We start from the raw sequence: 28,000 nt of genomic DNA on the forward strand, positions 1-28,000 counted from the left end.
TCGGGTGCTGCCCCCTCAGTACCACAGAAAAGGTTTCTGGTGTAGTGAACCGCGAAGGAGGTCTGGGGAGAAAAGCTGCTGGAAAGTCACACACAAAAAGAAAAAAAAAAAAAGTGTGCGGAATGGTGCCTTGTGAGAGAAAAAATTCTATATTTCACGTTTTTTTGCAACTGTGTTTTTAGTAATCTTGCCTTAAACTAATTTCTGAAGTTTTAAAAGTTTCTCCTTCTGAAAATGCCCTGGGTCCTTCATGCTCAGTGTATATTCATTAATTAAGCTGGTTAGAAATTTTGCCATATATGCAGGTAATTTTGAGGTCTTTTTTAACCTAAATGGTTAATGATTCTAATGATTCTAAATGATTCTATTTTTATAGTAAATTGGAAAAACTAGGCTAGAGAGTGACTAGTGATCAGGGTTACCTTACAGATGTAACATCCAAGCTTAAGTTCAACAAGGAAATTAATTTTTAAAATGAAACCTCATCGAGTTTATGTTCTGCATTACCTGAGGGGAAAGTTTGTCACTCTCTACAACTCCCTGGCAGGAGGTTTAGATTAGATATTAGGAAATATTTCTTCATGGAAAGGGTTGTCCAGCATCAGAACAGGCTGTCCAGGGAAATGGTGGAGTCACCATCCCTCGAGGTGTTCAAAAATGTGTGGATGTGGCACTTGGGGACATGATTTTGTGCTGAGTTGATGGTTGAGCTCTAAAAGCTCTAATTTTCCAGTTTCATCCACTGGAAATGGAAATAATGTCCCTCCTTTGCGCTGTCCACTTACCCCCAGGGGTGTGATGAGTTACACAAGAGCACTGACTGTTCACTCCCTGTGAGGCCACCAGGGTGCTCTGATGTTCCCAAGTGCTGCTAACCTGGATTTGAAGCAGCTCCATGTCATGTGGCAAAGTCCTGGAGTCCTCCTTCCCATGGAAACACCTCAGTGCTCCAAGGACATGGTCACATGAAGGTGAGAATCCGCTGTACCTCAGAGCTGTGTGTGCCTTCCATCCCAAAATAACCTCACTGGGTCTCCAGCCTGTGTTCCTTGTTCCAAAGTTTCTGTGTTCACCTTTCCTTTTGGGGATGAAGAACTGGTGTGTTCAGTCTCTTTGTTTTTTGCTGTTTGTGAGATTTTTTTGGATTCCATTGGAAGCATCCATGCACTTCCTTTCAGCCAGGTGGTCAAAATGATGTTACAAGTGTTGGGTTTGTTGTTTTTTTCAGGCTTAAACAGCAACAGTGACTTCAAGACACTTCCATTTTGAAAGGAAATTGTAAAAATGGCACAATAGGACTTTTTTTTCTACTCACTGAGGCTGTGTCAGGACTGGCTGCAGCCATCCAAGGGAATATAGCCCTGTATTTGAGGAAATCCTGGGGATCTTTAAAAATCCATCTCTTGCACTGTCCCAGAGCAGGGAAACAAAAAGAAAAGCAATCCTACAAGTCCTGCAAAGTTGGAAACTTGGATTTTAGATTACAGGCTTGGAGGGAAAGTGGTGTTTGGTTTATTTATCACCATTGGTTATATTCTGTCTTCTTGTTCCCCTGCAGTGCCACGAGATAATTAATATTAAAACTTGTTAGTTTACACGTTTCTGATGCATTTAAAATCGGTTAAAAAAGGGCTGTTGACAATGCACCAGGGAAAATAGAATTTAATACATACTTTTTGCATCCAGAATTACTTGGCAAAGCTGATGGTGCACAAGGGACCAGACTCCAAGATGAAAAGCGAGCCTTGCTGGAATGTGAAAGCACAGATTGCACCCTGGATGAATGTGGGCAGGAGCTGGATGAATAAAGAGGTATTAATTCTTCCTGCATCTACCATTGAAATAGAACTGGGCGACTGTTCAATAGCAAAGTAGGATGGAATTAATCTGTTTTAGTCATGACCTTTTTTCTTTTCTCAGAAGTGTTAGGGCTTCACTCAGAGCAGCAGTTCACCTAAAAACCCATCTCCAGTATTTGCTGTAAGAGAAGAATAGGTCAAACAAGCTGCTGTGTCACTTCAGCTCCCTCTTTATTGGTGTTTAAGTGAGCGACTCTGAATTCCTCAGCTGTAGGATGTGATTGTTCAATAGGGTCATGAAGCCTCTCCAGAAATATGCAGAATGCAAAGTCCCTGCAGAAAGGAAGTTAAATAAAATACAACCCCCCCACCTTTGTCATGGAGAGAGGAAAAGCAAAATAAAAACCCACGTCTAAGAAAAACCGTTTGAACACCACTCCCCCAGAAAACCCACCTTTGTGTTGGATTTCTGAAACAGGTTCCAAAGAGCAACTCCAAGTGTGTAGGACAAGATCAGGACATCAATAAATAAGGCTTGTTCTCCATCACAGAGATTTTAATTTACCCTGTCAACATGAGTTAATTAATAATTAAAGAGGGCACTGTGATCCTCGTGTGGGAGGTCCTAGAAAGTGAAGATGCAGCAGTTGAAGATGCAGCAGGGTGCTGTCTATTAAAAAGCATATTAAGGGATTTGCTGTATTACTATTTTAATTATAATTTAAGCTGCAAGATTTTGATGTGCATTTAAGCATTACAACGTGGCATTTCCAATGCAAACATGGCAGGATTGAGTCCCATCAAGTAAATCCAGGGGAAGTAACTGATTATAAACACAAATAAAACTAACACAGATGTCTGATAAAATGCTAAGACTAAGCAAAAAGCACTACTTATATTTCAGTTTCTCTCATCCAAGCTTATAGTAATAATTCACAGTAAACTTTGGTTTTTAGCCATAGAACTTTCACCACAGCCCTTTCCTTTTAAATTACTTGAGATTTAAATAACTTTAATTACTTTTAAATAATTTTAATTACTTTTATACAGCTAAAATGATTGCTGTTCCTCAGAACAGAGGGCACTAGAGTTTTCAGAACAGTGCACCAATACCTGTCCTGCCCATGGACATGTATCATTTGATTAAATGTTTTAATTTTATTTTTGGACATTTAAACTCTGAGTAGAATCAGCTTATCAACCACAGTCTCATAAATTATGATGGATGAGGTGTTCAGACTTGTTAGGAAGTTTTTAGTGATAAAAAGTGCAGAGTTAATATAATAGAAGAGCTTCTCTAGGAAGTGGTATAATTCCTGTTATCTTAGACTTTTAAAATGAGGAGAAAATCCTAAGAGGAAACAGTTTTGGATGTGCATTACTTGATCTAAATATATCTTCTCAGCTTAATGCCATTCATAACATTCATAACCAAAAGTCAGAGTCACCAATAAACTACAATATTTTGTATTTTATAGGGTGACTTGGGTGAGGTTCTAAAGGAATTGAGAAACTGGTACAGAGAATAAATCAGCTCTCCGGGATTTTGGACAGCTGGGATTTGGGAGACCTTCAAGCCCCTTTCAGTGCTAAACGGGCTCCAAGGAGCTGGAGAGGGACTTTGGATGTGGCATGGAGAGACAGGACAAGGAGGAATGGCTTCCCACTGCCAGAGGGCAGGGTTAGATGGGATACTGGGAAGGAATTCTTGGCTGTGAGGGTGGTGAGGCCCTGGGACAGGATGCCCAGAGAAGCTGTGGCTGCCCCATCCCTGGGAGTGTCCAAGGCCAGGTTGGATGGGGCTTGGAGCAACTTGGAATAGTGGAAGGTGTCCCTGCCTATGGCAGGGGGGAGGAACAAGATGATCTTTAAGGTCCCTTCCAACCCAAACCATTCTGGAATTCTAGCTGGTGACTCTGCATCTTCTCTTGACTTTTCCATGTGGGAAGTCTGGTCCTTCTCACATGAGTTTTGTGTTTAATGCAGCTGTGCTGTCTTGAACTTCATCTTTCCAAGGCTGATGTTGGTTTTGCCGTATGACAGATCACTCTAAGAGTTCAAGTGGACAGGCATTTGGAATTAGAGTCAAAACAAAGTCAAACCAGGCTGAAATAAACTGTGTTCCGGTCTAGCACAACATTAGCCCTTAAATAAATAGTGAGGAGCCTGGGCTGTCTGTAGGGCAGATGGCATTACAGGTAATATTTATCATGCTCCAATCTCAGGACTAAGGTACTTGGGAGAGAGGATTGACGTCAGCTCCAAGTGAATCAGTTTTAAAACCAGCTGAAAACCTGCTTGTGCCTCCAACAGTTGATTATACTGTGCAGCACTTCTGCTTTGTGCATTTGTTGGTCTGAGCAAGCCTGGCAGGAAGAGTTCATTTTGCTTTTGCAGCTTAAATGGGCTGATGTAAATAGATCTTGGACTTTGAGGTGGGAAGATTCCACCCAGCTGCAGTAACCAGGGGGATGCCCTTTGCTCCAGTTTTTGTGCCAAATTTGTGCACTGGGGAATTTTAAACAAATATCACTTGGCAGAACATGGACCCTCAGGGTACAAGAAAAACACCGGCGTGAGGCAGCAGGGCATGGGCTGGGAGGGATTTACAGGGAGAACTATCCACACTGACACTGAGCAGGGGGAACAACCAGTTCTGAACTGTTTTATTAAAAATAGTTGGTTTTTGCGTCACAGGAGCCCAGTGATCCTCTGAATGAAAACCAGGAGCAGTTTCTCATCCGGCTACAGTGTGCAGGAGTGTGAAAGAGTTCAGCAAAGGTTACTAATTATCATGTAAATTATGAGGTCTTCTGGCTGTCTGGACAGACCTGGGTGGCTGGCCTGGGATAGAATCATAGAATGATGGAATCACTAAGGTTGGAAAAGACCTCCAAGATCAAGTCCAACCTTCAACTGAATACCCCCATAGCCACTAAACCATATCACAAAGTGCCACATCTCCTTGTTTTTTGAACACTTCACAGAATGATGACTCCACCGCTTCCCTGCAGAGCCCGTTCCAAGGATTTTCAAGGTTTTCCAAGGATTTCCAAGGATGGAGGAGTGTGAACTGCTCACGGTGTGCCTTGGCTCTGGAGCCCTCACTAAAACACGGAGTTCTGCTCTGCCAAGTGTGTTTGTCAGCCCTGAGCTCACACCAAGTTTCTCAGCCCTGTGAGTCAGGGCTGGTGGGCAAAGAGGCATGGAAAGCATCCCATCCAGCTCTGGGAATTGGGATGAGGCATGGACAGCTTGGGTTTAGCTAGAAGTGTGTGGGGGCTCCCAGGCTGAGCAGCACAGCCCAGCTGCTGTGGGACACACCACCTTGCACTACGATGAGCTGCCTCAAGGTCACTGTGGGCAAAGGTGCAGAAAAAGGGCTTAGGCCAGGCTGGACTTGTCCTAGAAAGGACGTGGACAAAGAGGAGGAAGATTGAGACTGAGGGAAGGGAAAGAATGATTCTGTGGGGGAAACTCTGAAAATATGTACTTCCCTTTCCTGATAAAGTCACAGAGGGCGAGGCACTGAGGAGAGCTACCTTGTTTGTCTGCTCTCACACCCTGACAGGCCTGGGCAGCAGCACCCCCTTATCTCCACCACGTTGGCACATGTGGCTGTGTTCCCTAATCCACCAAACGGGGACTGGGCTGCTCCTTGTGCTCCCTCCACTCTCCTTCTCCCTGTTCTAACAGGAGCATTAATTTTTAATAACTTTGGATACAATTTCAGCTCCAGCTGGAAAACTTTCATGCTTTGCTTAAGCCTTTAGCAGTGTAAGGGGAAAGACGTTGTCTCTGTCAAGGTACAGAGAGAGTGAAATGCCTCCTGTGTGACAAAGATGGTGCTTCAGAGCATTCCCATGGGCTGGGTCCATGGAGTGTGGCTCTTCTGTTCACTGCAGCAGCTCGGGGTGCAGGTTTCACACCTGCCTGTGCCGTGTTTACACCCCTGTTTGTTACTTAAGTTATATAAGTGGCAGCAGCCTCTTGATGTGTGTGTACACAGAGGAATTAAATTAATTTGCAGAGCTGCATGCTGGGAACCTCCAAAGGGACTACAGGCCCTTTTGCACACCCACGAGCAGCACAGAGAACTGAGCTGTGGGAAACAAGGAATTGGGTCTTTTTGAACCCACTGGGTCTCTATAGCATTGGAGCTGTTGAAGTTGTGCAGGGGGACAGCTGAGAGCTTTGTCTCTCTCACCTACAATTAACTTTTTTTTTGTTAACTCACCTACGATTAACGTAGTTTTAGTGGGTTTTGAGTGATGACTGCATGCCATGGCCACGTCGTGAGGGTTTTATTTGTCGTGAGGGTTTTATTTGGCATTTCACGTTCCTTACCCAAAATGGGTTTAACTCCCAGCACTCCCATGGATTTCCACAGAAATCTATCACGCACTTCCACAGAAACCTCTCCTGGCAGCCCTCTCACGAGCTGGTTCCGTCCCTAAACCAGCAGGGCGAGTCACCCTTTCAAACCCACATTTTTGCGGGGCGTGACTCCCATCGCTGTCCCCGGGCACCCGGAACGCGCGAGCGGCCGGAGCAGTCCCTGCGAGTTATTCGGGGCACGCGAGACACGCGGAGGGCGTGGAGGGGCAGTATCTGGGTTAGGCGCAGGGGCCGACAACGTTAATTGGGATAACCGTGGGTAAAAGGCGTCTCGAGACGCGAACCCGCGGAGGTCGCTGCGAGGGGATCGCTGTGAGGGGTCGCTGTGAGGGGGCCGCGACGAAGGTCGCTGTGAGGGGGTCGCGGGGACCGCCGGGAGCCGCCCGCTGTTATTGTCCCGCAACATGCAAATGAGGCGGCGCGGGCAGCCAATGACAGGGCGCCCTTCGGGGCCGGCCGCGCACGCGCGCCGGGGGGCGGAGCCGACGCCGCGCCCCGCCCAGTGCCGGGCCCTCAGCTCAGCACGCGCGGCGAAGATGGCGGCGGCGGCGGCCGGCGGGGCGCGGGGGCGGCGCGGGCGACTCTGACCGGGCACACACCGGGAGGGACGGAAGGGGCGAGCCCGGAGAGAGCCCGCAGAGCTCCGCGGGCAGCGGGGAGGAGCGGGACCCCCCTCGGGGGGGGGGAAAGTGGCGGCGGCGCGGAAGAGCGGGGGCGCTGCCGGCGAGCCCGGCCGTGAGGGGCCGGCGCGCGGGGCGTGAGGGGCAGCGAGGGCCGCACCGCGGGGGACGCGGTCCGCGGCGGGCGCGGCTCGGGGCGGCACCGGCGCGGTCCGGCGGGCAGGGGGAGGAAGGCTGGCGCCCTGCGGCGGGCGCTCGGCGGGCAGGAGGCGGCTGCGCCGGTGGCTCCCCGCGTTCCTGGCGCTCGGCTGCTGGGCGCCCCACGCCATGTTCTCGGTGCTCTCCTACGGCAGGCTGGTGGCGCGGGCGGTCCTAGGCGGCCTCTCGCAGACCGACTCCCGCGACTACAGCCTGGTCACGGCCAGCTGCGGCTTCGGCAAAGATTTCCGCAAGGGCATCCTCAAGAAAGGCATGTGCTACGGGGATGACGCCTGCTTCGTGGCCAGGCACCGCACCGCCGATGTGCTGGGTGAGTGCCCGCGCCGGGGGGCTCAGGTGGCTTTGACCTCCCTCTCCCTCTCTCTCCCTCCCTCCCTCTCCCTCTCTGCTCCGCACATGGCGAGCGCCTCAGCCTCTGCTCGCAGACAAAGGAGCTGGTTCTGCTAGGCAGTGTCAGCGTGAGTTCGCTTTTTTAGCTTCCCGAGGAAGCTCTCTGCTGCAGTTCAACCTGCCTTGGGCTTGCGGGGCTGTGTGTGCCGGGTGTGCGGGCCCAGCCTGGACGTTTCACCTGTGGGTGCCTGTAAGGCCCAACGGCTCCAAAAGTCACAGAAACAGCTCCTGATGCGTTTCACTTTCTGTCTGCCTTTAAAACCTGACCGAACCCTGTGGATATTCACTGCAGTTTCGCAGAAAAGATCACTGGAACAGACACTTCCTGATTTTAGCGTGTGCTGTGTCCTTGTCAGGTGAAAGGCAAAGTGACATTGAGACTGGAATCAAATGTCAAACTTCAGTTTCGGTGTTTGCTCTGGCCTGATTGCGCTCTCTGCTTTGGATTCACGGCTGAAATCAATCGTAAGGCTTCAAATTATAGATAACCAATGGAATCTTCAGTCCGTGGGCAGCATTGCTTTTGACAGTGCTTGACCTTTCTCCTGTGTGCTCAAGGTTGAATTTGGCTGACTGATCTTCTGCACGAGTTACTTGTGCTGTAACTGCCAGAAGCAAATTGTCACTAAAACTTTGACACTTAAAAAAAAAAGCTTCCTTCCCCCTGCCCCTGTTTTTTATTTATTTCTTTAAAACCGGGGTTACACTGTGGTATCTCACGATGTGGGAGTGCTTGGTGATTCCTGTCGTTGTAACTTGGTTGCTATTTAATAGAGCCGAGATATTTTCTGCAGGAAGCTGTAACTTGGTGCTGGGTAACAGTATTGCTGGTTATTCCCAAGGGAACTGTTACTGTCAGGGTGATGCCACAGCTTCCAGGGAGATGTGCAGAACTGGGCAGTGCATTTTAGACACTCTGCATCTTCCAGAGAAACTTTTTTTTTTTTAATTAGAATTAGCTGCTGGACACCCTTCCTTTAACATGTGACCAACCCTGGCTGCCTTTAAAGTTCATGTTAGGCCAGCACTGATAAATAACTGAGCAATTGGTATTTGCCCTTAAGAGCAATGCAGAATATCCTTCTACTTCAAGGTGGGCTCTTGGTGTCAGAAAAAAAAGATTTAGCCCCATTTGATGATGTTTAGGGTTTTTTGGCCATATTTGGTAATTACTGTGTGTGAACCTACAGCTTGTCTTGTCTTCCTGCTGAAATCAACAGAGAGTTGCAGTTCTGAGTTGGGTCTTTGCATTAATTTTCATGGCAACTTGGAAACAAACAGAATTGTAGCTCCACTTAAGGATCAAACAACAAAGAGGACAGCAGACCAGGATGTTTGAAGTCCCAAGAAGAAAATAATTTAAATAGCAAAACTGTTGATTTGGGGGTTTGGTTTGGTTTGGTTTTTTTCCCCTTGTACGGCTATTTTCATGTTAGTTCTTTATTACTTTTTTAATGCACATACCAAAAAAAACCAGATCTGTGTACATTCTGCAAAACCAGCAATGCTCAAGTGGGCTTTGATGCCTCTAATTCGATGCTTTCTCTTCATCTGTAGTTCTCAAGTTTTCAAGCAGCAGTTTCTCCTTGTTTCTGCTGCTGTGATCATCTCTTTACTCTCCCTTTCTCAGCCAGCTCTTTTGCACTGTTGCAGGGAGAGTTTCAGCACCAGAAGTGTTTTCCTGCCCTCAATTCCTCTTACTCTCATCACAAATCGAAGGTTCCTTAAAGATTTTCTTAAAGACCCTCATAAATTTCGTATTTACTCAATACCTGCCTATCTCTGCACCTCAACAAAACTGGCTGAGCTGAACTGCTGGGTTTCCTACTTAATTTTTTGGCATTTAAGGAAGGGGCTCACGTGGTTTGAGCCAAAGTGAACACTTGACACAGTAAGTGCTTTTGGAGAACAGTAAACTTCCAGTGTATCACTTGGAGTTGGTAGTCACCAGTGACAAAGCCATGGCAGATAATTTATTTGAAATTCTTCTGTGCCAGTGTTTTCTAGAACCAGTGTGTGGAGGGCTGGCCTGTGTGGGATGGATCTGGGTGTGGTGGAGCAGTGAAAGAGCTACTCCCAGTCCTTTGGCACGAGTGCTTGGGGATTCATTTTCTTGGGTCAAACAAAAGTTGACTTGACAGTGTGTTTATAGCAGAATCAAAATGCTAAACACTCCTTTTGTTGTAGCTGTGCTGTAGAGTCTAAAGGCTGAACATTAACAGTGTCTTGTAGGCTGAGCTTTATCCTTTCACAGGAAGATCAGCAGAAAGCTTAAAGATTCAGGTTATTTCCATCCCTCTGTAGTTGTTAAATGCTTGGTAAGGCCCGTTACTGGTGTACTTGAATTCTTTGGGGGGTTTATCTCTCGTTTTTATTTTTGTCTGGGACATACCTGTCAAATTTGCACGTTTTCTTCCCATTCTGAGCCCAGGGAGAAACAAGAAGCTCAGAACCAGTGTTTCCTTGGGGATCCCCCTGAGAAAAGGAAATGGCTTTGCTGCTGATGTTAATCTCCAGAGCTTTATGATTCAGGCCTATGGTTCCTTTCTGCTGCTGCTCGTACCATGTTGTACCTTTTTGTACATTCATTATCAGTGTCTTGGGTGTTCAGATCCTCAGAATATTCAGGTATCTCATGGAGATGTGGGAGCTGTTCTGTGCTGCTTCATGTCTGAAGCCTTTGGAACTTTTGAGGACAGAAATACTGTTTTTCCAAGCTGAAAACCAAAACTCTTCAGGAGCTGACAGCTCTGGTTTTCCTTATTGGCGTGAGAGTAGAATTTTTAGTACATAGGGGACAACCCAAAATTTTAAAGTGAACTTGAACAGTTCTATAACCATTTCACTTATTTACCCAGAGTAAACATTAAAGCTTTTTTAGGAATTTTGAGCTGTCTCGTGCTGGTGATTGGGTTTTTTTTCCTTATTGTTGGGCTTTACCTTCTCTTGCTTATTCCTGCCTTATTGGGCTCCCGATGTCTTTGCTAGTTTTTTATGGATTTTCCAAGCTGTTGTGTGACTCATTATTGAAACATTGCTGCAGCCAATGCTGCATCCCGTGACAGCATCACTTATACAATGTCTGTGCTGGGGACAAGTTTGGGTGTAGCCAGTGAGACTTCACTAGTCTTCCAAACTATTTCTGTCCCTCAGGAGTAGGAAAAAACTGTCTGGCAGCAGAGAACTGTTTGTCCACTGCAGAGTTAAAATTGGACAACTGTCCTGTCTGCTGCAAATCTTGATTTTGAATTCTTTTGGGGGGGAGTGGGTGGGTGCTGCAGGGCAGCTACTCTAAACTGAAAGGAAATGCACTTCATTTGAAAATTCAGTTTGTCAGCTGCCTTTATAAGAGCTGAAACTCCAGAGTGGCAAAGCCCCTGGAATATTGTTAGTCTCACTGTCATCAAGGAAAGTAAACTACAACACCTAAAAGGATTTGTAAGTGAAATGTCAAGGTTGTTCTGGCAGCTGTAGAGGAGGAAGGGATTCCTGCTTGGATGCCTGAAGGTTACAGAGGACTATGTTAAGTGTTTTATTTGGTATCATACCTATTAAAGACATTGCTGCCTTATCACAACTTATCACACCAAAGGAGGCAAATTGTCTGCCTCCCTCAGAGCAGCCTTTCACCTACTGCAGTGGGAGAGCTCAGGGCACCTCAGAGGGAGTGATCAGTGATTTGCAAACAGTTGTGGTGTCTTAATTTGTAACAGACCACGTGGAATTTTCTGTGTAACATGGGAGCATAAGTATAAGGAAACTACAGATTGAGAAACATCCCATTATCAGTCACATTCTTGTCAATGTAATCCACATGTCAGCAGACCTGTTCCTGAGTGGCACTGAGTGGAACCTCTGAGAATGAAACTTCAGTCTGCTTGTTCTTTTCCCCCACAGTATCTGCAGGGATGTTGCACACAACGTTTCTGATCAGAATTTCCAGTCGAACACTTATTTTAACTGTAAATGCTGTTGGTGCTTGTTGATAGCAGAAAATTTTCTATTCTTGTGTGGGTCTTGGCTTGAAGGAAAAGCAGGCTCTCTCAGAAATCAGGGATTTAACTGAGCACAGTGCAGGAGGTGAGGATTAGTCATACCTGTGTCGCAGGAAACGTTGCAGAAATCTCCTGCTGTTTGCTCTGGTTCATCCTCACTGTGCTGTGAGCCTGAGATTGTTCAGCCTGGCAGGGATTTCAGTGCCTGCCCCCCTTTCTCATCAGTTCCATTCTTGCTGAACACCTTGAGATTAAATAGTTATAATTAGGGAATTTTTTACAGAAAATAGTTTAGTGTTCTCCTGGAGCTCCCCAAATCCACCGAGTGATTCCTTAGGCTTAAATAAAATAGGGAAGAGATCTACCTGGTGGAAACCTGTTTCAGGAACAAGTGGATGGTAGCAGGGTGGAAATAGATAAAAGGAACTGTTGCTTTTTCCCAGGAGTAGATACACAGTTTAATGATTTCAGTTCCCTGTTTCTCCTTCAGTTTGTTTTTCAACAACCTCACTCACTTTGCCTCTTGCTTTTTGTTCCTTGTTGTCACTCACCCAGTTACTCCCTGAAAACCTTTCTATGTCATGCAAGGGTAGTTTAAGGTTTACTGTAGCAGTGTGAATAAGTAACCTTTCCTTTTGTAACTCATTAGCAGTCACACACAACCTGCCTTTAGGGATTTGTATTTAACTGAGTTATTTCTTTCTCAAAACCTGAGGGGAATGTGGACAGACACCCTTTGGCTCTGAGAGATCCCAGGGGAGCTGCTGGAGGGTCACTGCTGGCTTGGAGCATTGGACATGCTCTGGATGGAGAACCTGTCTAGGTGTGTGATTTATGTCACCACTGATAAAACAGGAAATGTTATCAGTTTATCTCAGTTCTGATATGTTGACAAATATTAGGTGCTGTATTTCAAACTTGTGTGGTGCAGCAGATTGCCCATTTTTTACCATTTTAGCCTGCTGTTTTTGATGCAAAATTAATTCAGCCATAAATATATCCTTTTGGTGTTCTTTTGTCAGTGATTGATTGCTATTTCAGGTGAGGATCTCAAGAAATGGAAAGTTCAGTAGGATGTGTGGAGTGTCTTACCAAGTCAGTTGTGGTTGCATGCACGAGCAGTTCCTGCTGACACACTTGTGCCTGCCTGGGGCTTCTGTGTGAGTTTTATTCTTGGCTGATGCAATGGCTGAAAGTATCCATCTTCCAAGAGATTTTTGGGAACAGGGTGGTACTTTTGGACTCTGACCATGTTTGCCAGCAAGCCAGAACTTCCCCTCATAACACTATTTATATTAAACAGGATTTGATCGGTATGGTGGGTTTGTTATGAACTTTCAGCCTGTTTAGTTTATATTTGTATGTAGTTTATATTTCTGAGCTAGGCAGAACACCTGGATCTCACAAAAGTATGTGGTGAAAAGCAAATATTGCTGCTTTCAACGCTGGCTGGGTATTCCTGGGCTCCTGCAGTGAACCTCGTGTGTGCTGGCAGGAAAAACAGCTTCCCATTTGCATTTCAGCTGGTATCTTATCCCAGGTGCTTTCAGCATTTGGAAATCAGCTTTCCCAAGTTTCCCTGCCAAGATCTTCCCTGGCTTAGTCAGTGCTGCAGCATCAGAGGCTTGGGCTTTGTCTTGTAGCTTCGTGACAAGTGTTTCTCTGGGAGAGATTTGGATACATGGAATCTTTGAGAAGTTGGAAAAAGCTTTGTTTTGGACTGACACATGCAGCAAGTATTTCATCTGGCAGGAATATATGTGTGTTTTCCAGCAGAAGGCAAGGTAGTGGGGTGTTAACTCTCAGAGATTCTGAAAGGTCTCCATTGTATAGTTAAATCTTGGAGAAGTATTTATTCTTTTGAAGTAATTTATTGTGAAATTTTCAATTGCTTTATTTACACGGATGGTTCATCTGGCTGCAGGCACTGCTCTGTGTCACGTGGATGTTTGTGTAACTTCTGCCTGGGCTTGAACAGGGAATAGCCACAGGAATGTTCCTTCTATAAAATTTTCTCATTTACTGAATAGCTTGAATGAAAAAACCCCAAGGACTGTGTACAGCTCAATTTCAGCAACTCCCCGCTGTGCAGTTTGTCTTAAATGTCCTGAGAATTCCTACTTTGTAACATGGTTAATACTGGAAGACAATGGTTTATGGTTCAAATATAAGAAAAGAAAAATCTGAGTAATCTTTTTCACTTGTTAAAAAGGTAATTATTTTGAATATTTACCTTTCTTTTTGGACTTGGATGAAAGCAATGATAATAGAAATAAATAGAGCTTGGCATTATTTCTTGGTAATGATCCTGCCAATATCAGTACCTTTGAATTTTCCTTTGGTGACAGAGGGAAAACATGGTATTACATCAAAAGTTGAGTTTTCAGTTCTTGCTATTTCTGGAGTCTGGAATATCTCACAAGTAGTTTTACTCCTTGTTTGCTGTGAATCAAATACCACAAAGTTTTCTTAAACTTTATTCCCCTTTACATCTCCTCTATTTCAGCAGCATTTTACTCAGTCTGATTCAAAATCATATATTCCTTTCCCATGAAACTGTTTAGTTTATAGAGAATATTGAAAGTAAAGATGCTGTTTTTATTTAAAAAACATGCTGAAGGCTGGCAGGACAGGATGGCTGGAGATCTTGGGGACTGTAAAAATCTTCTAAGGCAAAAAGCAATGAAGGAGGATGTTTTCTGGAAGTCCCTGTGTAGTGTGGGGCTTCTTGGCTGGACTTGGCCTCTGTTCTGCCACTGGGCTTGGTGGCACCAGCAATTCCTGGCTCAGGGCTGGAACAGGAGGAAGCATTTGACTGCTTTGGTGGTGTTGGATGCTTGGGGAGCCAACAAGGTCATTTAGCTTACATCAAATGTAGTGACCTATTATCTTTAAGGGATACAGTTCAAAAAAAAAAAAAAAGGTAGGAAAAAAAGGCCTTTGGGGAAAGACCAAAATTGGTGCCACGTGAGTTGCTGAGCAGATGAGGTGTGAGGGTGTCCCAGTGAAAGCAGCCTCCAGGGGCTGCTCCTGAATGTGATGGTCCCGTTGACTTCTGTGCTGGGATGGAGCAGGGATCCAGCTGTCCTGGGGACTGGGGAGCAGACAGTCTGTTCTCAGGGCAGAGGAGCTGCCTGGGGATGTCTAGGGGGTGATTGCTTTGGAAGGCACTGGCAGAACGTGCTCAAAGCTGTTCATAGCTTGCAGAAAGCAGACAGGAAGGCAAAGACAAAGCCAGTTCATGGCCCAAGACAGAGGATGGAATGTACTGTCATGAGCATGGATTTGCATTTCCTGCCTGGAGTGAGAAGTGAGCAAGGAAAATCAGGTGGCACACTCTTATTTTTCCTCTGAAAATGGAATAGGTTTTGATAACTCCCTTCTCAGGTGCTTGCTGTGGTGGCTCTCTGGTCTCAGAGAGCTCTGTAGTGTTTCTGTTCCCGTGTTTCCCAACACTAATGTAAGGTGTTTATGGATTGCTTGAGAGAACTCCATAACTTCTGCCCAGCTTTCTCTAGAACTGCCTTGGGAGCCAAGAGCTTTGGGCAGCACTTGTCAGACAGCATCTTTTCCTTGCATTCCCCTGCTGTCAGTGAAGCAGTGCAGAGTGAAGCAGGCACAGTCTGGATTGTGTCCATCTTAAAAGGAAGTTAAAAAAAACAAACTTGTCTGGTAACTTCACGTAAAGCACCATCATCCAACCTGGAGTTCCTGTTTCAAGTTCTAGGTCTAGAACTTTTCCTTTGTGATCTCTTATTCTAGACCTGTCCGTGTGGCAGCAAGAAGCAAAGGGTCAATCCAGTATTAACCTGAGGTTGTGAGACCTGTAGGGAGGGGATTAATCTGTTCTTGAAGACTCCAGAAAAGGTGTTTTCGAGAATGCCGGGGTCCTACAGAGCTTCTTCCCCGGATCTGGTCCCAAGGGGCGAACGAATGCAGGGATCCGCATCCCTGTAATATTCTTCTGAGAAAGCAAAAGGACAAAGCAGGTGTCTAAAAGGTTGTGCACTATTTTAGGGAGAAATCTGATTAATGTTGATGGGCTGTTCAGAATCCTGGCAGATTATAGTTCACACCAAGGTCGGCTCCAACCCTTCCGTCTCAGTTTCAGCCCGTGTCCCGTGTGAAGGGCGTTGGGAGATGAGGAAACTGAGTTTTAGCTTCTCACTCACATTTTCATGCCTTTGCTTGCAGTGTGTTGTTTTTTCCTGAGGAGACTGTCCTTCAGCACAATCTGAGCTCTGAAATTCCCCCTTTGTGCTTTTATCATGAACACATTTTAGCTTTATTACAAACTGGGCTTGAAAGGGTTCGTCCCGTGCTGAGGATCAAAAAGATTTTTGGAAAGATTTTTACATAGTAACATTTTAATCTCAAATAATGCCTTCAGCAGTATTTTACTTTAATCATTTGGGGGAAATTCAAAGTTCTAGCTGAATGACCTGCAGAGTATGATGTCTGCTGCTCACCTCCCTCTGAACACCCCCTTTCCATGAGCACCTTCCCTGTTTTCCTCTGCAGCTGCTCAGAAGTTTCCAAAGCTTTGACAAAATTGCTCAAATTTTCTGATCCAAGTTTTTTAGAATAACTAAATGCAAATTGACTGGATTGTAGTTAGTTTTCATTCTCTTGCTTGGCTGAAGCCATAAGCAACAAATTCTCCTTGGAAGGGGTAGGTCCCAACATTGTGTTGGTTACATGGATTTTGGGATACATGGAAATTGAGATTACCAAATAGAAAGTATTGTTTTTCATATGAGCATTGAGAAAAAACTGGGCTGCTGGGTAGTGGGGAAGAGTTTCTTTATAATTTCTGTACTAGTTAAATTCTTAACAACCATCACATTTAATTTTTCCTTTCTAATGAGCTAATCAAAGGTTAATGGGATTGAATTCCCATCTTCCCCCCCAAATTCCCTATTTCTCCAGTGGAGTCAACCTCCTCATCCTCAGCATTAGACTTTTGCCTTTTTTCCAGCACTTCAGATGATATTTAGGGTTTGTCTGGGAGCTGATGTCAGCAGTTATCTCACAAATACTTAGAAATTTCGTTGCTAATCCAAACTGTTTTTCAGGCAGGTGCCGAGTCCTCCCTTTTAGTTACTAAATATCCGAAGTGATGTAAATAATTAAACCCCTTGTTTTGGAAAGCATTGCTGTTCATGTAACACTCATTTTCTCTTCTCTTCCAGGGGTGGCAGATGGTGTTGGTGGCTGGAGAGACTACGGGGTTGACCCCTCTCAGTTCTCAGGGACTCTCATGCGAACGTGCGAACGTTTAGTGAAAGAAGGACGGTTTGTTCCCAGCAATCCTGTCGGGATTCTCACTGCAGGCTATTGTGAGCTGCTGCAGAACAAAGTACCTCTGCTTGGTAAGACACCAGAAATCTGTCAGTTCGATCTGGGTTGTGTGTTACCTACACATGGACTTAGTGAGAGTTGCTTGAATCTGTTGGCAGCTCCTGCAACAAATCTGCAGGCAGTCAACTTCTCTTATTTCTGTGTTTTCAGTTAATTTGGAGGCATCCTTATTTCTCTTGTATGTTTAAAAGCTGTTGTAATTAATTTAGTAATGCAGGGAGTATTTGTGTGTGTGTGTGTGTATATATATATATATATATATATAAAATGAAAGGCCAGCTGCCTTTCTGTGTGAAGGGTGAATTCACCAGAGTTTGCAGAGCGAGTTCTGCAGCAGAACAGGCTGTGGCACATGTGCTCACCCTGTGTTTTGGAGGTATAAATAACTGTTCTCTGCTGAAAACTCTTCATGGTTGGTTGTGGCTTTTTGCTTAAGCTCTGCAAGGAAAAATATTTTCTGAGAATAACTGGATGCAGTTCTGCTCATTCCTGGCCTTACTGCTCCTGTTGCCTTTTATGTCTAGTGAACTCAAACCCCAGTTGGCTGATCTCAGTAGTTTATATCAGCTGATCTCTGGGAGTATTATTTTTATAAATCTTTGTGGGGGATTCATTACAGATCTTTCTGAAAGCCAACTGAAGTAGATGCTTCACATATTCTATGTCAGACTTGATGTGAGACAGGGCATTCAGCTGCCTTGGGAATGGGAGCAGATAGAGAGGTGCCATTTGGCCTGAGCTGCCAGCCGTGCAAAGGGGACACTTTCTAAAGGACATGAGCCCTCCTGTGCACCAAGAAAGTGTTGCCCTGTGTGATATGTGCAGGGCTCACCTGACCTTAAGCTCCTGTGCCAGAGGAGTGCAGGGTGAGCTATATTTAACTTGTCTGCTGAGCTGGGAGCAGATGTTCTCGCATTATATGCCTAAAGAATAGGTTGGAACCTCAGCAGTGACCTTAAGTGTCACCAAAATAGCAGAGCTCAGTAATTACATTAGGATTTGGGGTGGTTAATGGTGCTTATTTCTGCAAAGCAGATGTAGCTGTAAGTGATCTCCAAAGTGGGCCACTGGAGAGAGCTTCCCCACGGCTTTGGAGACGGAGGCAGCTCAGCTGGGCTTGACCTTTGCAGGGCTGAAAAGCAGCGTGTGCTGAGTCACAAGATCTGCATTCCACACATGGCCTCCTGGTTACACTCTGCTAATAGAGTTAGAATTTGAAACTAATGATCCTTAGTGTTTCTCCTTTAACAGAGAACAGTATTTTTAGAAGGAGGAATAAAACCCTGGAATTACCACAGCAGTGAGCATTTAGAGTTTATTTAAAATAAAGGGAAGGGAGAGAACTTCATTAAGGAGGATTCATTAGGCAGTAACTTTTCCTTGCTGTTGTGCTCTGAACCTGGATACTTGCTTCATCAGAACTGAATCCAACAAATATTATAAAATAAAACCAAAATGGGAGGAAACTGTGCCAATTATTTAAACACTGTTGTGTTGCAGAACAGTCTTGGACACTGTCACATCTAAAATCGGAGCTTTTCGTGTAGTACTGTTTTGTAAGAGTGGAGAAGGTCCTGTGTGTTCACTAGAGAACAAATTCAGGGCAAGTGCATTGCGGGGAACTCTGTGTTAGAAAGGGAAATGTGTGGAACAGGCAATGCCTGGAGCCAGCTGCACTTGTGCACTAGCAGGGCTCATCCTGAGCTTAGCTCATTGCAAGCCTGTGGTCTGTCCAACATGTAGCTGTGCTTGGAAAATCCTGCTGGAGGAACACGGGATAGAAGATGCAGACTTGTGATATGAGACAGAAGTCAAGAAGAAAGGCTTTAGCTGTATCTCACTCTTGAGGAAGGTCTGCTGTGGATGTGCTGTCCTGTCCTGTCTGCAGGAATGGAGCAGTTGCTGGTTGCTCTGAAGGACTCTGTGTTTCTTTGCAACACAGTTATTTTTGTGGCTTGCAACCAAGCACAGTTGGTGGCCATTTCCCAGTGAATGAACCAAGAATTCCTCGGTGCCCTCAAGCATAGCTGGGATAGTTCTGAGCCGGGTTGACATGTTCCTGTTGTTACTTTAATCTGGAATAGTGTTTGTCTCTGAAACATGTTTTCTTTACACTTCGGAAGTTGGTCTCCTGAGGATGTGAAGCAGGCTCTGCACAGCCAGGCTGGGAAGAGCAGCATTTTCATGTTCTGAGCAGAGAAATGCAATAGGACCTAACACTTAATTGCAAACATTCTTTACTTAGCGTGGTTTATTTACAGCTGATGAGTGAAACTGTGTGGAGAGCACCTGGCATTGCATGGATGCTGCTGGAATTCTATTATGTCCATGATTTCGGAATTTCAGTATTTTATGTGAGTTCTGTAAATCCAGTCCTATAGCAGAATGTGCTGACATATGTTGGGTTGGAAAACTGTAAATAAGCCAAACAAAACAGGTATTTGTCAGCATAATGTGTTTACCAAAATCAGAGCAGGGAAAGTGAGTCCTACACAAAAATCAGACATGGCGTTGCAAAGATTTCTAGCACTTTGCTGTCTTTATTTCATATTAGTTGTGGCATTATTGAGCATTTCCATTTCTCCTGATTATTAAACTTGGATAAGTGTTTGAATAATTGAACTGTTGATGAAATCAGTGGGAGAAGCAGCAGTTTGTGTGAGGCTGACTGCAGTGGCTGTGTTTGCAGGGAGCAGCACAGCTTGTATCGTGGTTCTGGACAGGACAAGTCACCGTTTACACACAGCCAACCTGGGGGACTCCGGGTTCTTGGTGGTCAGAGGAGGAGAAGTTGTCCATCGCTCTGATGAACAGCAGCATTACTTCAACACTCCCTTCCAACTCTCAATAGCTCCTCCAGAAGCAGAAGGAGTTGTCTTAAGTGACAGGTAAGGTGGGAAAGGAACTGCAATTTTTAATCTGTGCGTGTGAGCGGCTCCCAGGAAGTTGCAGTTTTGCTGGGGGGCTCTTCCTGGCCTGTAGGGTTTCAGCTCATATCCAATGAGGTCCACACCTGATAATGTGAACATTTATCACCTTGTACTTAACTTTGTACCTGTCGCAGAGCATGAGTTTATTGGGCTAATGGTTATTCATGCTGACCTGTTCCCATGGTCCTGATCCATGGGGAGATGTCAGTGGCTAAAGCTGGTGTATGTGCTGGTCATCCTGGACAAGTGGCTGCTCTTACCAGTTCCAATCCCTGTCTGTGCTCCCTTGAGACTGTTTGGAGTAGCTAATTTAGATATCTTGGCACTGAGGTAGCAAGTGCTTGAAGAATAGAGTAGAGGGACATGTGACTGTAAGTTGTGTTTCCAAGTAGCTGTTTCCCTCAGCATATTGTATTTGACCAAAACGAGCAAAAAAACTGCTTGGCAGAACACCAGGCTGGGAATGAGAGGATGAGGAGAGGACAATCTGTTCACAGAAATGAGTCCTTTCAAAGGCTGGCTTGTTCCTATGTCTTCCCCTAAGAATATCAGGCTGATCCACCCTGGCTTTGTGAACCCTCATCGGTAATATGAAATAAATTTTTTAAAAATCAGCTTTCAAATTGTGTTAAAATAGAATCAATTAGGTCGGAAAAGACCTCTGAGATCGAGTCCAAGTATATACAGTTCTCAGAATTGGTTATTCACTCATTGAAGTGATCTCTGTCACCTGAATATAGGGAGATTGCAACAGGATCTTCAGACAGTGGCCATGGCATCCAGCTCAAGTCTTTGATGCAAGGTTTGGACTCGGTGATCTTAAGACTCTTTTCCAACCTAAGTGATTCTCTGAAGTCTCAAGGCTGAGGCAGTGAAGGTTATGACTTCAGTGCCAAAATAGCTCTTTTTGAAAGTGTTGTTAAAGTTGTTGAAACTCCTGACCGTTCCTGCCTGTGGCTTTATTTCCTCATCTTACAACTGCCGAGAGGAAGCCAGGGTAGAACTCTGAAATTAAACCCCTCAATAATCCAACCTCTTTGTCAGACTAAAATTAAATGATATTTGAAATTCCAGAGCTGTAAAAGTCTTCATTTTTCTGAGATTCTCTGTCATCCATAGGAAGACCATAAAACCCAAAAAGCAGAAGGATAATTGATCATGTCCAGTGGAAGTCAGGGAAGCCAAGTAATCTGAGTCATCTCATAATAAGGAAAAGCACAAGATAAATGTGCTCCCACACTTGAGCTGTGAATCATGATTACAGCTTTCTGGCTGGTTCCTGTGCTGTTCCTGACGTTAATTAGTACTTATGGGCCTCACCGAAACACTTCTCCAGTCCCTTTTTTATTTGTTGTCCCAGTTCAGTGGGGAATTTGGCTAAATATGGGCACAGGCAGGCAAGCTCAGCTCCATCAGCCTTCCCGAGGCTGCAGATCAGTGGAGCAAAGCAGCTTCTCTGTGTTTTGGCAGAGAGGCAGCAGTTTCTCCTTTTAAAGACCCCTGAAGAGTCTTTAAAAATGAAAGTTTTGTTTTTATGTTGCCTCAGAGAATCAGATTTTGCAGCAATATTCATGGCCAAATGGGGTGTTTTCTCCTCTTGCTGTTGTCTAATGTCTTAGACACAAGTATTCCAGCTGGCTGAGGTCTCCTGGTAGACGTATTTCTTATTCCATTGAATTAGAAAGTGATTCAAAATCCTGAATTGTTTGGGCCATTATGAATTGTCCTTTCAGGTATTGCTCTCTTACATGTTTAAGATGAGCAGGAGGAAGCCCTGAGCTGCCCTTCTGCTTACTGGTTTCCATGGAGATACACTCATGAAGCAGATTAATTTGCAGGATTGTTCATCTGGGAATTGTAACTGCAAATCCTTGGTGGAGTAGCTGGAGTTTTACCTGTCTGCAGTCCCAGTGCTGTGCTGGAGCTCCCTGGCCAGGCCGTGCTGGTGCAGAAGCTCCACAGTCAGTGATTCTTCCTTTCTTTTGCAAAAAGCCCCAAACTGTAGTGGAGTGCAGGAGCTGTGGCTGTGCTGTTGGACGTTCCCTGGGGGTGTGAGGGGTCCTTTTTAACCTCCCTGTCCCCTCCCTGTCCCCCCCCAGCCCCGAGGCTGCCGACAGCACGTCCTTCGATGTGCAGCTGGGGGACATCATCCTGACGGCCACGGACGGGCTGTTCGACAACATGCCCGACTACATGATCCTGCAGGAGTTAAAGAAGCTGAAGGTGGGTGTGTGATTCCTCAATCCCTCACATCTTTTGTGCTGCTAAACCTGAATCCTTTAAAGGCTTTTCACATAATCCCCCATGTGAGCAGTGGGAAGGGATGCTGACCCCAAAGCTCTGTCTCTTGGATCTGCATCCAGAGGCAGCAGCTGGGGCATAAATTTCCCAAGTGGCAGCTGGTTCCATGGCAATAACTGGGAAGGGAAGGGGGAAATGTTCAGTCCAGGCTCTGCCCTTGGCCAGCTCGTCACACACGGCACCTGCAGCTTGTAGATGCTACACATGAAAATAGAGCATCTTCTCCCAGGTTGTTTGGGGGCTGAACTTACACTTCAAATAATTTCCAGCTTTTTTGAAGGGTTATAAATCAGGAATTCTAATGGAGTATGTGCTGTCTGAACTGTGGGTTGCACGTGCTTGAAAATCTTTACTGTTCTGTTAAAAAAAAAAAATCCTGGCAACTTTCCCAGGTTAGTGACCACAAATGTTCTTTTTAAATAGTAAAAATGCATTACAATATTTTAATTTGGGTGAGAACACTTAGCTTAAGGCTATTTACTTACAGAAAGGAAAGTATACTTAAGGAGATATCAATATGTATAACCTCCCTCAGGAAACTACTTTGCTGTGAAATGCAAATAAGAATGACATAGAGAATTACAGTGTGGTTTTCAGAGAATTTGGCCTGTTCTTATCCTGCAGCTACACAAGTCACTACCCCGTGTGGCTGCAGCCACCTCACAGCCCTGTCTGTGGGCAGGGAAGGGTTGTCCTGGGCGGACCCTGGAGCTGGAATTCCCTTGTGGAAGAAGGCTGAGCTCCACCTTTTGGCGTGTTTGGGAAAGGCACCGGAGTTCCCCGAGGGGTTCAGCCAAAAGTTAATCACATAAACGCCTGCTAATTCCCAAACCTGTGGGGAAGGCTCCTGAAATGACAGGGCACTTCAGAACGGTTACAGACTAAGAGAGCAGTGCTTGTCTGTCACGGTGGCCTGAGCGAGACAAGCCTTGCAGTGAAGCAGCAGAGTTATTGAAACTGAATTAAAAACAGACCCTTAAAATGCAGCCTGGAGAAAGTTTGTGCTTTTTTTGTCATCTGACTTTTAAAGTGCCCCTTCTCCCCAAGTGTGCTCTTGTTGATTGGGGTAAGAGGGTCAGGGGTGCAGGAATTGCACCTGAGGTAAAGCATAAACACTTCACCAAAACACGAGTGGGAGTTTGCAGGTGAAGTGCAGGGACAGCTCCAAATGTCCCCTTTCCTTCAGCTGAGCCTGGTTTGAGTATTAGTTTTCTAAGTTTGTAAATTCTGTAAACACTCCAAACCCAAGTCTTGTAGCTGCTGGGGGGGGTTGAGGCCCGGCCTTGGCTCGTGAAGCTGCACAGTTGTGGGGAGGGCTCTCTTTGCAGGGGAGGCTGATAATTAGTGCCCTGGCACTGAGTGACCTCCAAAACTGACAGGCAGCAGCAAACCAACGCCTGGAGGCTTCCTCATAAAAAATAAACCCTTTTCCTGCTGAATTCAGAACTCCAACTACGAGAGCATCCAGCAGACTGCCCGGAGCATCGCGGAGCAGGCGCACGAGCTGGCCTATGACCCCACCTACATGTCGCCCTTCGCGCAGTTCGCCTGCGACAACGGACTGAACGTGAGAGGTGAGAGCGGCCTCCTCCCACCCTGCCATCCCCCAGGAACCTCCAGCAGAGGGAAGTTCTGTTGTCTCAAAATACAGTGGGAGAACAGAACGTTAGGAAACGTGGTTGGCAGGAGAGCACCAGGCTCGTGTGGGATTTGGAGTAGGAGCCTCCCGTGGGGAAGCAGCTGGAGCCCAGAGAACGCAGCGCACTGGTGGTTTTATTTTTAACCCAGTATGTACATTCCTGCCCCAGGCTCCTGGGGAAACTGTGCTTGATTTGTTCTTGGATTTGGATGTGTGGGTGGTGATGTGTGAGGATGGCTTTTGTTGAATTTTTTTATTTTTTAAAGCCTTCTCTTACAGCTGCATTTCAGCTGAGGTTCTGCCCAGTCTTTGGTAGTTTTTGGGTTTGTTTTTTGGTTGAAATGTGTGACTCTTGTACCATCCCCATCCTGATCTCTCCATTGGTTCTGCTTCTGGGCTCTAAAAGATACTGACACCTGGCAGAGCTCAGAGCCTGAGCAAACACCTTTCTTTTATTGTTTTTTTTTCTTTTAAATAACTCAATATAATTCTGCTGGTAAAGATGTTCTTATCTCTCTATCAAGAGGGCAGGATTTCCTGCCCCTTTCCTAAGGTAGAGCTTGGGCTCCCTGGTGCTCCAGGCTCAGCCACTGAGAAGTGAAACTGCAGATCTCTGGATTCCCTGGTGTGACTTCCCAATAACAAAATACCTCTCCTGAGCCCTTTCTCCAGGATCCGAGTGTGTTGCTCTGGATGTTGAGGATTGAAAAGTAGCTACTAAAAATGCTAAGTAGCTTTTAGAAACACACGAGGTAATACAGTGCTGGAGAAGATGCTAAAGTGATGTTTGATTTACAGTGGAAATTCCTGAGGAGATCTGACTTCATGGCAGTTTCCTTGTAACAGTGCAGTGTCAGGTGTTTTCTGCATTTATTCAGTAGTCTGCTAGAAAACAGGCTCTGTGCTCTGCCAGCTGCCAGTGTTCAAGGTTCTGACCTCCTTTTCTCAGCCTGATCTCACTGGAGCTGAACAGGAGAGTGTTTTTGTGCCGTGTTAGATGTCACTGCTCCCCTCGTTTGGAAAGGAGATGGAGGAAGCAGAGCTGGTGTCTACACTGAACAGGCTTTGAATATTTGATTTTAAAAGAATTTTCCACGGGAAGTGACCCAGATGATGCGAAGACGACGAGTTTGATGAAATAAGTGATGTTTTCCTTCACTGCAGGGGGCAAACCAGACGACATCACCGTCCTTCTGTCCATCGTGGCCGAGTACACAGACTGAGGGCCCGCTGGCCCACTCCCGGAGCCCCGCACGGTTTCCTGCTGGCAGGATTGATCCCTCCTCCCTCCTGCCCTGGGCAGCTGGCCCTGAGCCCGGTGCCTGTCCTGAGACAGCCGAGTCCTTGCTAAGAACCACTCGTAGAACACTGGTCTTGCTCTGCCAGCAAGAGATGAAGAAGCTCAAGGCCTGGAGCGTCTGTCAGAGCTTAGTTATCGTCCGTGCCGGGGGCAGGATCCATCCCACGGCGTTCCCGCACTGGAGATGGGACTTTCCAAGGAGTAGAATTGGTTGATCATCTTTCAGAGTAGATCAGTAGGTAACCCCTCTGCACGAGGGCATCTTACTCTTTCCTAGGAACGTTCGCTGTTGTTGAGGGTGTGTTACAGCCCCAGTTCCATAAAGCATAGTCTTGTTCCAGTGGTAGCCGAGGTTTCGTGTTCCTGAGCTCCAGTTTTCAGGAGATTTATAACTGCTGTAAACATTCTGCTCTTGCCATCCATGGTGTCAGCCTTAGGAACCTTTTCTAGTACGAGATTTCAAACAAACCTAGTTCAAGTTATATGGATGCAAATGTGTTTTGTGATTTCAGGTGCTTAACTGTGATCTTAAAAAAAGTTCTGCAGATCATTCGTCCATAATGGGCCTGGTTCTGGATGTTTTGGCTGTGGATAATTATTATTTTTATTAAACAAGACTTCTAGCTCAGTCTCAAACAGCCGAGCTGGCCATAGCTGAGGTCTTTGAGCATTTGAACCCATCTCCTGGTGGGAAATGCTCCGGTGGGAGGTTGCACAAGGAACAGCTCATCCTCAACTCCCAACGTCCTCACTTTGGGTAGATAATCCTGTCGTTGATGAAGCCTAATTTGTGTTAATAATCGCCATTGCTTGTAGAACAGAATATGCTGCACCACTTTTAAGTCCAGCTCATCCTTTCTGACTCAACAGGCACCTCTTTGCTTCTGCTGCGGCAGCGAGTACGAAAATGAAACTTAATGAATAATCAGCAAAACTTACATTTCAGTAACTAAAGTTTAGGGGTTTCAATGAACCTTAATGATGTTTACAGTTATCTAACAGCCACTTTGCAATATGACATTTCGTTTTCAATGACAGTAGCTCACGTTTGTTCCCCCCCCCTTCCAGCCAGCTTTTCCTTTTCCTTTCCTGAGGCTCATACAAAAGCTGAGAGCTGTAAAGATATATATATTTTTGGTCAGTTTTTCATTAACTTTTTTGCTGGTAGAAAAGTATGTAGAAATAAATTAAAGCCATGTTTTTATATATAAAAAGTCGGGTAATGTTGCTGTTTAGGTGAGTGCAGTTAAACTTGGTCAGTAAGGAATCTTTCCTGCTCTCAAGAGGAGATTTTTACTACCTGGTTTATTGTATTAAAACTGTTTAAGTTTGAGGTTACCTCAACTTGTTTAAAGAATTTTTGTGGACTTGTACTGTATATTTGCGTAACTATGTCAAGCTTTTATTTAAGGTCATTTAACATGTACCATGTACATGTCATTTTACTATATTTCAATGCATCATGCTTGTAACAGGCATTTCATTTATAATAAGTGATTAATTTGGGAGCTCTTCAGTAATTTATCTGCTATTCCTCAATTGGCATAATGTTAGGGATCTACTTTGAATCACCTTGTAATTACTTGTCAAAATGCCTTAACTACCCTAACTTGACCAAAATGGGATTTTGGTGAGGGTATGGGGAGGATTCTGTTAATGAAGAGAAATTAATTAGTTTTGTGACACATGAGCAGTGAGTGGTGGAGAACTTTGCACAACCTGTCAGTCCTTGTTTTGAACTGGCCCAGCTGTGCCTGGCTGGCTGTTCGAGGAATGTATTCACTGAGCACAGGGCTTTGTTCCTCGCCTTGAGGGGGCCTTGCCCTCCCAAATCTGGGTGTCTTCACATTTTGTCTGCCAGTATTTCCCCTCAGCTTCTGGATTAGAGCAGATTTGATCAATTCTTGTGTCCCCTGACCTTCCCTTCAGGAGCCCTTGGGCTGTTGCTCTGACCTGCTCTCAGCACAGTTCCCAGCCCTGGTGTTTCCCCCCCGGCTTTCCAGAACTTTCCCTGGGGACGTGTGCGGGTCAGAGGGATGCACCAGGGTCTGGAATTGCCTGTGAGGCCAAGCTGTGCTCCCTGTCTGTACCCACAGAGCCCTTTGCCTCATATCACACCATGAGTTGTTGTTTTTTGTTTTGTTTTGTTCTGTTTTTTCTCATAAAGAACAAATTTGGATTTTGATTTACAAATCATGAGTTTTTCCCTCACCAGGCACACCAAAGACCAGTAAAGCTTTTAGCTTTTCCATCTGTTTATAAAGCAATACTGTATTATAAAGAATTGATATTTTTATCACATGCTTGATTGTGTTGGGTTTTTTTTAAGACGTGCACTCTGAACATATCAAACCTGAGTTTTTCCTACGAACTTATCGCTGTCTGCGCACAAGAGATTTTGGGAGAAGGAAACGACAGGGCCCATCCTATCAAAGTAATTCCCAGCAGTGCATGAAGCAGTAACACTTGCTAGGGGAAGGTTAGTGGGAATGTTCCCGAGGGGAATGGACAAGAAAGGTGTTCCCTGACTTTGAAGCGAGCGGAGCTTGGAGCTGCTGCAGAGGGTTGTTCTTTCTGGGGAGCTGGTGGGTCAGGAGGAGTTTGTCCCCCAGGAAGCTGGGATTGCTCCAGCAGCATTAGGAGGGGTTGGGGTGAAGCAGGGCTAGGATGTGGTGAGTTGAAAAGCTCTGTGGTTCCTGCTGCTTTCCTGGCTGTCTCTAGGAGAGTTGTGACACACAGGTTCCCTCCAAATGTCCTTCGTTGTGTTTCTCGAGAAGGTCAGGCTGAAAACAAAACCAAAAAGCAGATCTGGGACCAGACAGTTACGAGTGAGTGGAGGAGAAGGGAGAGGAGAAGGTCTGGCAAAGGTGGGAGGATTTAGTGATGGAATCTCCATGTCTTGGGAAGGGACATCCTTTCTCCAGGGGGAACCAGCTGGTGTGTGTGGAATCCACTGTATGCAGTTGCTGACAAAGGTGGCTGAAACCATGAAGCAAATGTGAGTCTGTACCTGAGGATGCTTTTCTGTTGCTGTTAAAATGAGACTAT

General features: G+C 45.5%; 1 protein-coding gene and 1 long non-coding RNA gene across 3 annotated transcripts; both read left to right on the forward strand.

Moving 5' to 3' along the window:
* Positions 1-92: 92 nt before the first annotated feature.
* On the forward strand, positions 93-5,384 carry LOC127470395 (uncharacterized). 2 transcript variants are annotated; one of them, XR_007904288.1, is made up of 3 exons: positions 93-971; positions 1,687-1,812; positions 4,787-5,384. It is a non-coding gene; the product is annotated as an uncharacterized LOC127470395 (long non-coding RNA). The 2 variants fall into 2 exon arrangements; XR_007904287.1 differs by lacking the exon at positions 4,787-5,384 and adding an exon at positions 4,497-4,769.
* A 1,601-nt stretch (positions 5,385-6,985) lies between these two features.
* On the forward strand, positions 6,986-27,507 carry PPTC7 (protein phosphatase targeting COQ7). Its single transcript, XM_051785857.1, has 6 exons — positions 6,986-7,346; positions 16,614-16,793; positions 19,472-19,670; positions 21,812-21,935; positions 23,458-23,587; positions 24,817-27,507. Exons 1-6 carry the CDS (start codon positions 7,145-7,147, stop codon positions 24,873-24,875), a joined length of 894 nt encoding a protein of 297 aa, XP_051641817.1. The 5' UTR covers positions 6,986-7,144; the 3' UTR covers positions 24,876-27,507.
* The last annotated feature ends 493 nt before the right edge of the window (positions 27,508-28,000 follow it).

Source organism: Manacus candei, unplaced genomic scaffold (assembly GCF_025592945.1).
Source record: "Manacus candei isolate 608988 ecotype Guabito, Panama unplaced genomic scaffold, ASM2559294v1 h1tg000020l, whole genome shotgun sequence".
In the NCBI taxonomy this organism is placed as follows: domain Eukaryota; kingdom Metazoa; phylum Chordata; class Aves; order Passeriformes; family Pipridae; genus Manacus; species Manacus candei.

Bases quoted from the DNA above. Each gene is read 5' to 3' on its own strand.
- PPTC7 (XM_051785857.1), top strand. From the start codon at position 7,145: ATGTTCTCGGTGCTCTCCTACGGCAGGCTGGTGGCGCGGGCGGTCCTA. The intron at 16,794-19,471 runs GTAAGACACCAG...CTGTGTTTGCAG, and splicing joins GAACAAAGTACCTCTGCTTG to GGAGCAGCACAGCTTGTATC. The intron at 21,936-23,457 runs GTGGGTGTGTGA...TGCTGAATTCAG, and splicing joins AGGAGTTAAAGAAGCTGAAG to AACTCCAACTACGAGAGCAT.